This window comes from Argiope bruennichi, chromosome 11 (assembly GCF_947563725.1).
Source record: "Argiope bruennichi chromosome 11, qqArgBrue1.1, whole genome shotgun sequence".
NCBI classification, from domain to species: domain Eukaryota; kingdom Metazoa; phylum Arthropoda; class Arachnida; order Araneae; family Araneidae; genus Argiope; species Argiope bruennichi.
The window spans coordinates 31,760,012-31,772,478 of NC_079161.1; the positions used below are offsets into that span (position 1 = coordinate 31,760,012).

Below are 12,467 nucleotides of genomic sequence, written 5' to 3' on the forward strand. Positions count from 1 at the left end.
TTCATTCATTACAAAAATATTAAAATTAAAAAATAAATAGCTATGGGTGTTTTAAAATTACTATCGGATAGCTAAATATGTTTAAAATGTAATTTACATTTTCAGTGTTAATCGATGACAGAATATAAATAAGGTAACGGTCCTGTTTTTTTTTGTTGTAAAATTATTAAAGAAAAGAAAGAGTATTTTTGTTTCGTTATTAAAAGAAATAAGGCGCATATATGCCGTGTTTTTATCATCGCTAATTGTTTGCATTTGATCCATAAAAACATATCACGATATATTTTCATTGAAATTAACCAGCAAATTACTAGACTTATTATTTTAAATAATTTGAAATATTGATATTTCAAAGAAAATGAATAACCAAATAAATAAGTTTTATTTCTGAAAGAACATAAAAAAATTATTCTAAGAAGAATGTATTCAATAGGCTTAATTCCAAATTACTGTGAAAGAAAAAAAAAAGAAAGCGAACGCATAAATAAAAGAATTCCCTAGCTGTAAAAGAAAAGATGTGCTTAATTTTATATTACTTTCTGAGACTTCCTATAGCAATCGTTTATTTCTTGTCTGAAAGAAGTTCTTAGTGCTTATTGAAAACGTTATGTTACCAAACCAAACCCGAATTCACTTCTATTCCCTTTGTTCCGGCATGGTCTGTCTCTAACGCTTTCCACAAATTGTCGCCAAGCCCTCCCTTTCCAAGCCTGTTCCTCGAATATGAAGCAGGGAAAGAGGTTGCAATTGTCCGATATGTCAATTTGGCGCCTTAATAATTTTTTTGGTGATTTTCTTTGAAATATTTTCTACACATTAGTCACAGAGAAGGAGAACTTACTGTGTGACATTAGTTTAGTTTGGCGATGTTCTTCTGCAGTTTCGCCAAGCTAGTGTTGTTTGTTGTCATTTCTCCGGCTTATGCGATGTTCTTTCAGGCATCGTTAGAATGTTATTTTAAAGTTCTATGATAATTTAGATCAACATATTAATTTATTTTGTTCTGATTTTAATGTAAGTGCTTTTTGATTCTTATTTTCTTTTTCTATTTATATAATTCATGTTGTTTTCTTTTTCTATTTATATAATTCATGTTGCTTTCTTTTTCGTATACTATGCATTCTTATTTACGAAATCTTGATATTTGTACTTGTACAAATGTTTCTGAAATTATATTTCACTCGCTTAGAAATATCTGATTTTAGATCTGAAGATTCTTATATCTTTTAATAATGATCATGGTTTTGTTGATTATTTTCATGGTATAGATAAATTTTGGTGAAATTGGGAACCGAGATTTTACCGCCATTTTGAGGAGCTTGATGTCTGGAACTATTTGCTTTGTGTTAGATAAGCATATATAAATGTTGCAGCTTTCATTTCATTATCAAACAAAAAACACGAATTATAATAGCATGCAATTTTCAATTCATTTCAGAGTAATAATAAATATCTTATTTGTTTTTGTAGCTCATGAAAAGTTTATTTTCTTCGAATATTTAATTCTAATTCTTCTGGATAATTTTGAAATTATCAGTTTTTCTACTATTAAATATATTATTAATGTTATTTGATTATGTTGATGCTAAGATATTACATTATGATTTGTTTGGAAATTAATAAATAATATATCCCATTTTGTATCCCAAATTAATAAATAATATATCCCATTTTGTATCCCAAATTAATAAATAATATATCCCATTTTGTATCCCAAATTAATAAATAATATATATTAAAATTTGCTTCATTTTATATCAATTCTCTCATGACATTCTGTTAATTTTTTTTATTTGTGTCATTCCTTTCAAATTGAAATAGCTATTTGCTTTTCATATGAAGACTAATTTTTGAAATGCATATATTTTTGGTATTATTTTTCAAATGAACTTTAATTAATTTAATTTTGCTTCATTTTGGGGGGGTTTCTTGATTTTTCAATACCTGGTATTAGTGGATTTTTACTATTTCAACTAATACTTTGGTATTAATTTAAGTAAATACATCTTGTTATGCATGTTTGAAGTGCATGCTTATATTTATTTATTTAATAATAGAATTTCTTAATGTAAAGATGGTATTTTGAGAAAAAATTCTTGAATTAAGTACCTAGTTAGTTTCTCTTAAAATCTTTAAGATAGAACAAAGAAAAATAATTGAGGTGGATATTGTAAATGGATTTGAAATGTTATTAATAATATTTTTTTAAATCAATTCATAAAACTAATTTAATTTTGGTTTTAATTAAATTTTTATTGATTTTTTACATTTAATTTTATATACATGGGAACCATAATAATGTAATTTTTTCATCAGTGAGCCTTTTAGAATCATTTTGATGTGAAATAATTGTCAAGTATAGAAAACAAGATATCTAGATTCGTTTGAAATATTAAATTTTGTGATAAAATGTGTTTAAAAAGAAATAGATATTTATAAAAGGAATTTTTTAAAATTGTAATTCTGTAACTTTATTCATTCATTTATAATTTTTGTTTTCTCTTTGGCAACAGTGTAGTAGATTTGTTTTCTAGCTCTATAAAAATGAAAATTTCAAGTTCGACTAAAGCAATTTTTAACTTTCTTGTGTTTGAAATATGATAGAAAGAAAAGTAGTGTAATTGTCAAAATTTTTTATCTTGAGATTTAATTATTATTATTATTATTATTATTTTTTTTTTTTGTATCTTTACATTTATCTAACTTGAATCTGACAAAACTAATATGAACATGAACATGCTTTCGCAAAACCCCAATGCATTGGGGGCGAGTGATAAAATTTGTTTTAGTATTTACTATCGAGGACCTTCTATCAAATACTAGACAATATTTATCTCAATGGTTCTGTCTGTATACTTGTTTTTATTTTCTCATATAAGTAGTGTAGAGAAGGTATTGTAACCGTCAAAAAATTCATTTTGATTTCTAAAGATCTTCTTCCATGACTCAAAATTTTGACAAATTTCCACGTTTTAGACCACTCTAAGTTCGAAAAAGCACTTTTTTGGAAAATGTCCATCAATCTGTACTTGACAAAGGTAACTCAACTCTTTGAGCTATATGGATGAAATTTAGCATTTAGTCTTTAAACCAAACTTGTAGGTTTCTGTCACATTTTGAGTAAAATCCGTTTAGAGGAAATCTGTCTGTCTGGCTGTTTGAATACAGCTGAATATAATAATTAAAAATCAGAGAGAGCTAGATGAATAAAAGTCGGTGCGCTGATTTAATATCTATAGTAAAATCTAAATTTTTTTAATATCTATAGTTACCTATCAAATTTTGAGCCAAAACCAACAACAGGGTTGACTGTCGTTCTGTCTTTTCTGAAATATTTAAACGTCATAGTTCAAAAATGCAATTACTTAAATACATCAAATTTGGTATGGGATTTTATGAGTACAAATGCAGTTTTATGTCAAATTTTTATTTCAGTTGATGGAGAAAAACTTGTTTAAAATACAAATTGGATTATTATTAATACATGCCATGGATTAATTGTCTAGTAACTCGCCAAGGATGACATGAAAGATTCAGTTGAAATATTACATTCACATTAATAATTAATATTTCGTAACTATTGTACGCCAATACCATTGAAGGCGTTCTTTGGCATGACACTTTTATTAGAGAGTATGCGAGAAAGTTTCGAGGAGACCACTGCCGCTTGTTGTGTGTATGGTATCGATGATAAAAATCATTGGTCTCACAGGGGGCCATGATGGTTAGGGAGATTTTAAGATCTGCCCAATGCAGAAGCAGGACCTGTTGTTAGGAGGAAGGGTTGTAACGATGGATACTCAAATTTTCACTACAGCTTTATTTCTTAATTGAACAGACTGATGCATGAATGGGATATAAAAATATTGAGTTATTATTGTACACATTTCAGAGGAAATACTGTTCATTTCAGTATTCTGAGACTGTTATTTTCCGACGATTCTATCTCATTAAGGGGAGAGACGATGAAGGATGAGCGCATTTCCGGAATTCTTCGTCCTTCTTTGACCTTGAATTCGATCTATAAGATACTTTTATGTTCAATTTTTTCCCCCACTTGTATGTGAGTATCGTATCGTGTCGTTTCTGACCGTGTTATTTTAATTCAGTCCGCGAATAATCCGAGTTTATTTTATTGTTAAATGTAAACATCTCCTCCTTTCATATTTCTTGTCATCCCTATTTTGATGAATTAAATCTAACCTAATGCATGCGCAAAAGTCCGGAGGGTTTTAGAATCCATTGTCAAACAATAATCATCTTCTCATTATTGATAAAATTAACTTCAAATCGCTTATTTTTGTTTCCTTAATTAGAATTATTTAAAATTTTATGCTGTTTTTAAAAGATCACAAAAATGAGATCCGACGATCAAATTACAGATCTTTGAATTCAAATACGGTAATATAAATAATTTGTAATTGCTATTTAAAATTAAAAAAAAATTAACGTTGTTTTTTACATTTGTCATAAAGATTTTAATTTAAAGGATATTATCGCGATAAATTAAGATTTGAGAAAGGCATTTAATTGTATCTATGCACAGATATCCATTTCATTTTTATATTTCAAAAAAAGAAAAGGCCTATTAAATTATAACAAATAAATACGCCATTATAAATCAGATATATGAACACAGAGGTGCAAAATTGTAATGTATTACTGTGATACATGATAAACCGGCTCTTAGCGACAGTCATCAACATCTATAAGACTAGTTAGTTATATGAACGTCCCTTTTGTAAAGCAACACATTAGGGCTTTTCCCGGACTGACCTCGTAATGTGGAACCGCGGCTAGTTAACAAGCCCCCCCCCCTTCCAAGCTTCCGCACCACACCAACGGGTTGACATTTGGATTCGACGGATGTACTGTACAGGTTAGGTTATTTAGATTTTTTGGCACAAAAGCCAAATCTGGCTATGCTGCGCCACTCTAATGGAGTGATAAATCAAATTCAATTAAAAAGGTAGTAATAACAAAGTTATATATATAAAGTCAAATCTTGAAAGGCAACGTATGTTTTAAAATTAGTACTTTAAAAATAGTATACTTTTCAGATTTTCTAAAATAAGCGTCAAACAAATTAAAAACGAAAATATGAAAAATCGAGAAAGCAAAACTGGATATCAAGGCGTTTATCCCTAATAGAGTCTAGGACTCATTTATTTTGCAGTATAGTTTGTAATGTCTTTGGTGAAATCAAAAAAAGTTGTTAGTAGTGAATGTTACGTCATGGCATGCAAGAGCGCCACCTACAACAAATGTGATCTTGTTCATTCGAATGCTGTAACCCGTTGAAAGCGGTTGCACAAAATAAAGCCTGAATAACTACATAACGTCATCCGTATTTTCTTCTAATACATCCATTTTTAATCGACGATAACATTGGTCAAAAGCGAGCCGGAGCAAATACCATGGATAAAAAAGTTGAAAAAAGCGATGACCGAGAAGCGGTTTCAGAAAAGAAACTAAATAAACTGAAAGGCTCGATAAAAACTACTTTGAAAAGAATCGAAAGTTTTAATGCCGAAAAGTCAGCTTCCAAGGACATTAACGCAATGGAATTAGAAGTGAAATTAAGGAAACTTGGACAATTGCAAGCACAGTTGGACAAGATATCCGAACAATATTGCGGTATTGAAACGTCGGAAGATATAGAAACCATCCTAGAAGATATTGATCAAATAAATATAAGGATTGAAGAAACAGAGGTAGGTCTGAAATTGCTATTAAATTCAATTAAAGATGAATTTAAAATTAACCCTGTTTCAAAGGATAATGCAGTAACTAAAATCCGACTACCGGAAATTCCATTACCAGAATTTTCTGGAAAAATAGCTGATTTTGCAAATTTTAAAAATTTATTTGTTAATTTAATTAGCAACAATGAGCAATTAAATGATTCTCAAAAGCTGTATTATCTCCGTGCATGCTTAAGAGGAGAAGCTAAATTATTAGAATCGTCTAGTGATAACTTTCAATCACTCTTTAAAGCATTATCAGATCGTTATGAAAATCAACGTCAATTGATAGACTCTCATATATTAGAAATAATAAATTTTGAGAAAATTCGTAGCGAATCTGCTAAAGAACTGTGTGCCTTAATAGACTGCGTTAATAAAAACATCAGAGCGTTAAAGGTTCTTACATTCGAACAAAATAAGCTATCTGATTTAATGCTTGTAAACATCATTCTACAGAAAGTAGATAAAGAGACAAGGAAGCAATTCGAGCTTTCTCTAAATACGGCAGAAATTCCTACATTTGAAAATTTGATGAAATTTCTAGAAAAGCGAAGTTCTTTGTTAGAAAGTATTAACCGTATTCCAAGTAAATACGAACGTCCACAAAATACGAGCATATTTAAAAGAGCGAAAACACTTATAGTTAATAATAAAAATTCCAATGCTAAAGCTTGTATTTTATGCAAAAACTATCACGCACTATTTAGATGCGTAACTTTTCAAAATATGTCTATCGATGCTAGAAAGAACTTTGTTAGGAATAACAAATTATGCATTAACTGTCTTAAACCTCACCCGGGGATCTGCAAATCAAAATATTCTTGCAACATTCCAAGTTGCGGTAAAAGGCATAACTCGCTCATACATGATGAGTCAGCTGAAAATCGCGCTACCACTTCAGATTCAAGGGCACGGGCGAGCGAAAGCCAAACAGATGCAGAAACGAAACCGAAACTAAACGTACTAACCGAAGTATCTGCTTTGACGTTGAATCCGAGAGAGACTAAACAGGCGATAGAAGGGAATAAATCAGTTATATTAAACACTCTTCTTATTTATGTGAAAACTGCAGATGGTCGGAGAGTTCAATTAAGAGGGCTCTTAGACAATGCTTCGACTTTATGTATTCTTCGAGAAGATGTAGCTAGAAAATTGGGAATCAAACTAAAATCAATAAAACAAGGCATAACTGGTATAAATGGAATTACGCAGTTTATTAAACACGCTGCTAACATTGAAGTATCAAATCGAGATTATTCATTTTCACACATGGTGAAATGTTCTATTCTTCCTAAAATAACCGATGAGATTCCTGTATCGAAATTAAATATATCTGCATTAAATATTCCCTGTTCAATTGAACTAGCTGATTTCAATTTCCACACACCAGGTCAAATTGATATACTATTAGGAAGTGAGCTATTTTTTGAGATTTTAAAACCTGAGCAACTTCGTCTGCAAAATGGAGATGTAATATTACAAAATACTAAGTTTGGTTATTTAGTTACAGGCATTCTTCCCCAGTTACCTCAAAAAGCCAATTGTTATCTCGTAAGTGAACCAAATTTAGATGAAGCAGTTAAACAATTTTTTGAATTGGAATCATTGCCGGATAATGTTAAAGAAATAACAAAGAGTGAAGAAGAAATTTATTGTGAGGAGCATTTTGTTAAAACCTATAAAAGAGATAAAACAGGAAGATTTATAGTTCAGTTACCCATAAAGGAAAATGCCGAATCATTACTAGGAAATTCCAAAGAAAATGCAATCAAGCGCCTAAATGGTATCTGGAATAAATTAAACAAAAATAATACTATGGAAATCTTATATAAGGAATTTATGCGAGAATATGAGAGTTTAGAACACATGGAGGAGATTAAAATTGAAGCTGATAGCAATGTGAACTATTACATTCCCCACCATGCGATATATAAACCTGAGAAAACGTCAACTCCCTTAAGAGTGGTTTTTGATGCAAGTGCAAAAACAACAAGTGGATATTCTCTGAATTCCATTTTACTAAATGGAGGTATTATTCAGCAAGATCTTTTTTCCATAGTAAGTAGATTCAGAAAGCACAGATATGCATTTAGTGCAGATATTAAAAAAATGTACAGACAAATACTGATCGATCCCACTCAAAGAGACTTACAGCGTATTGTCTGGAAATCAAGTGCTGATGGTCCAGTGAAGATTTACAAACTGTCTACAGTAACCTATGGAACAGTTTCTGCGCCATTTTTGGCTACCAGGACTTTAAGAGCTTTAGCAGATGAGGAAAAAAAGGACTTTCCTAAGGCTGCAGATGTGATTTGTTCTGATTTCTACATGGATGACATTCTGTCAGGTGATGCAACGCTAGAAGATACTAAAAATCTTCAAACCCAGATTTCTGAACTCCTCGGAAGAGCTGGATTTGAGCTTCACAAATGGGTCGCTAATAACTCTTAATTTATTACAAAACCTGTCTACAACATCCTATTCATTTTCGAAAGAACAGGGTGTTAGTTCTGTAAAAACATTAGGTATGTTTTGGGATCCAAAAGAAGATTGCTTTACATATAAGGTAAAGATCAAGCCTAAGGACTCTTTTTCAAAAAGGGAGGTGCTGTCAGAAATAGCGAGTCTTTATGATCCACTTGGACTTTTAGGCCCTCTCATTACAAAGGCAAAAATATTTATCCAAGGACTTTGGAAGATAAAATTGGACTGGAATGAAAAATTACCACCTGATGCAATGACAGAATGGAAAAGGTTCTACATAAAACTCTGGGAAGTAAACAACTTCAGAATTCAAAGGTTTATTCTACTTCCTGATGCAGTTCGCATTGAGATTCATGGATTTTCTGATGCATCAGAACGTGCCTATGCTGCTGTTGTCTATTTAAAGTGCTTCACCCAATCTGGACAGTTTAAAACTAGTCTAGTGTGCAGCAAATCCAGAGTGGCTCCATTAAAGTCACTTACCATTCCCCGACTTGAACTGTGTGCTGAGTTGCTGTTATCTGGATTAGTGAAAAAGATAGTTCCAATTCTGCAATTACCCATTGATGTTATCTCATTGTGGACAGACTCTACTATTGTTTTGGCGTGGATCGAGACTGAAAAACAATCCTGCTGACATTATTTCTAAAGGATGCAGTGCAGATGAACTCATAAGAAATAAAATGTGGTTTGCTGGTCCAGATGAACTCATAAGAAATAAAATGTGGTTTGCTGGTCCAGATGAACTTACTGATGAACCAGTAGACAATCAATCCATGCAGGATTTTGCCTTTGCTGATGAACTAAAATGTGTTGTGACTCTCAACATTAATGACTCTAATTCAAATTTTTATGATGAACTTTTTAATCATACAAATAATTTCATAAAACTAATTAGAATAGTTAGCTTTATTTTCAGGTTTATTAACAACACTAAAGCTAAGGAGTCTCGTAATAAGATAAGTAAGTATTTAACTACTGAGGAGCTGCAAAGAAGTACTGAATATTTAGCTAGTGTAGCTCAGTTGAGTGAATTTAAATCAGAAATAGATGCACTAAATAAAGGTAAAAATATTTCTAAAACAAGTAAGTTAAGATCTTTAGATCCATTCCTAGATGAAAAAGGATTACTTAGAGTTGGCGGTAGACTTAAAAATTCTGACTTGCCATTTGAATCTAAACATCAAATAATTTTACCCAGTAAGCATACATTCACTAAGTTACTTTTTGAGCATGTACATAAAAAATGTCTACATATTGGTGCACAAGGTTTGTTACATCAAATTAGACTACAATACTGGCCCTTAAATGGTAAAGGTATTGCAAGAAAAATTGTCCATGATTGTATTAGATGTTTTAGGCAAAGGCCTAGGGTGTTAGACCAGTTAATGGGAAATTTGCCTTCAGAAAGAGTAACTCCTAGTTCTCCATTTTTAAATTCTGGGGTAGATTTTTGTGGTCCTTTTCAAATAAAGTTTAAAAACCAAAGAAAGGGAATATATTCAAAAGTTTATGTAGCGATTTTTGTATGTTTGTCAACTAAAGCTATTCACCTAGAAACGGTAACAGATTTGACGACTGAAGCTTTCATTGCATTTTTAAAGAGACTCTGCGCCCGTAGAGGCCGCATTGCAACATTGATGTCGGATAATGCATTTAATTTCAAGGGTGCAGCTTCAGAATTAAATCGCTTAAAAAAACTAGTTTGTCAGACTAATGAGACTTTAGCCAATTACCTATCCGCAGAATCAATCCAATGGAAATTTATACCCCCTTCTTCTCCCAATTTCGGAGGCTTATGGGAAGCAGGAGTAAAATCATTTAAACACCATCTTTATAGAACTTTAGCTAACAGTAAAACAACTATTGAAGAATTTGAAACAATAGTAATTCAGATTGAAGGTATACTTAACTCACGTCCCTTAATTCCATTATCAGATAATATTAATGAATATGAAGTTTTAACTCCTGGACACTTTATCATTGGACGCCCAATAACTTCAATACCTGAACCGGAAATTGTAGACATTTCTGAAAATAGGTTGTCGCGCTGGCAATATACTACCAAATGTGTTCAAACAATTTGGAAACGCTGGAAAATTGACTATTTGAACCACTTACAGCAAAGAAATAAGTGGCAATTCAAAAAAAAATAATGTTAAGGTTGGATGTTTAGTATTGTTAAAGGAAAATGATTTGCCTCCTTGCAAATGGGCAATGGCTAGAATTTTAGAGATAATTTATGGAAATGAAGGCAGAGTAAGAGTTGTTAAATTAAAAACTAACACAGGTATTTTTACACGCCCTATTTCAAAAATTTGTCTCTTACCAATAAGGGATAACTTTGAAAATTAAAATAGTTAAGATAGTTGTATATATTGTATGTAATTACTTATTTTATTTATATCATGTTTAATATATAAATTTAATATATATAAATTAATTAATATATATTTTGCAATTTTGATGTTCACTTGTAAATATTTCATCTGAATAGTTTATTTGGTTTTAGAAAATGTAAGCTAATTGTATAATTAAATGTGTTTTGAAATCTTGCATATTTCAACGCCGGGCGGAATGTTACGTCATGGCATGCAAGAGCGCCACCTACAACAAATGTGATCTTGTTCATTCGAATGCTGTAACCCGTTGAAAGCGGTTGCACAAAATAAAGCCTGAATAACTACATAACGTCATCCGTATTTTCTTCTAATACATCCATTTTTAATCGACGATAACAGTGAAGAAATCACAAAAAAATTCTCGAAGAAGGAGCAAAAAATATCAGGTGGTATGTTTTTCGCCCTGACTAGAGTGTGTGTAGTAAATATGATCCTCGACAGTGGGCCTGGGTTCTATTTCAAGATAGTAGATAAGCCTTAAATATTTAATTAAATATATGAATGGGGTGTTGTCTGTCTATTTATGTCTTTGTAATATGTGACTTGCATAGTTAAAAAACCATCAGCTAAAATAATAAACTTTTATATGTATACCATATATCCAAATGACAGATCTGTGTTTAATTTTGGACTTACTTCGTCTGAAGGAAAACAGCCTGTGTATTTTATTAATTGATTTATTATTATTATTTGTTCCTTCGTGTACCAGAATATCGTGTATAAGATATATATATTATCAGCATAATTAATGAATGAAAAAATAGGCGAAATGAATACTTGATTATGCTATACACTTTGGGACTGCGTAAATTAATTTCTGCTCCAAACGGAGAAGAAGAAGCAATAAATACAATGGTATATATTAATTTAATTCAAGAAAATAATTATTTTTGTACATATTAAATTATTGTTTTGAAATGTTGAAATTACATTTCCATCCACACACCTTCCATTATACATGTGTGTGTGTTATGATATTTTAAAATTTAATTTAATCGTAAGTAATTTCCTAATTTTTGTCCTAATTCGGCCCATGTCAAAGTCATTCTAAAGTGTTCTCTTGTTTCTGATCCCATTCCACTTCTGTTTAATTAATTCAATTGAAGCTTTATAAAAATGATGCACCATCAGTTCCACGTGCCGAGTGAAAATGATCCCTCCGTTGTCCTTGTCAATGATCAACACGTGTATTGAATCGACACGTGGCGGAAATCTCATGTTATATAAGATTAGGGATAAAATGTTCAGTTGGTCTTCATTCTCCTTTTTCGCTCTGTATAGTTCTATGTTGTATGTGTGTATTCGTCGCTCCTGCTTGTAAATAAAGCGTGCTTCTCCAAAATAAAATGAAAAAAAAAAAAAAATAGAAATCGAATGTCTCTTTAATGTCTTCAAACCTGACTTCTGCTTTTAAAAATTATATATATATATATATATATATATATATATATATATATATATATATATATATGTAGAGATATGTTAACTCTGGCTCGAAAAACAGGCCTCTACTAATCGGATTATGTATCAAATCAAATATCTCACACGGGCCCTAGGGGAAAGCCCGGTTGAGATGAATGCTTAGAGATGGCTCCTATTACAAGAATCACACACTGATTTAACATAAACGAATTTAATGAACTGGACGAACGGCTGGGCCGCTTTTGGATTTGCCGTCATTCGTGCCGTAAAGTGTTAGCAATTTTATTTAAAAAACCATTTGACAATTGATAGTTTAGAGTTAGTAAAAATAGAGGGTAGACGATAGAACTACGTGTTTTCATTTTTGAACAATATTTCTAAAATAATGACCTGCCACAGTTCGAAAATTTGG

General features: G+C 31.2%; 1 protein-coding gene across 4 annotated transcripts in view; it reads left to right on the forward strand.

Annotated features, from left to right (window-relative positions):
• Positions 1 to 882: 882 nt before the first annotated feature.
• Positions 883 to 12,467, forward strand: part of LOC129957200 (uncharacterized) — a 44,363-nt gene continuing 32,778 nt past the window's right edge. For 3 of the 4 annotated variants that reach the window (XM_056069405.1, XM_056069409.1, XM_056069410.1), the window contains exon 1: positions 912 to 1,014. Coding sequence is in view for 1 of the 4 variants with exons in the window: in XM_056069407.1 (XP_055925382.1) it covers positions 1,013 to 1,014 (2 nt within the window). In the remaining 3 variants the exon portion in view is untranslated. Of the gene's footprint in view, positions 1,015 to 12,467 lie in introns of all 4 variants that reach the window. The other variant, XM_056069407.1, reaches the window with a different exon arrangement.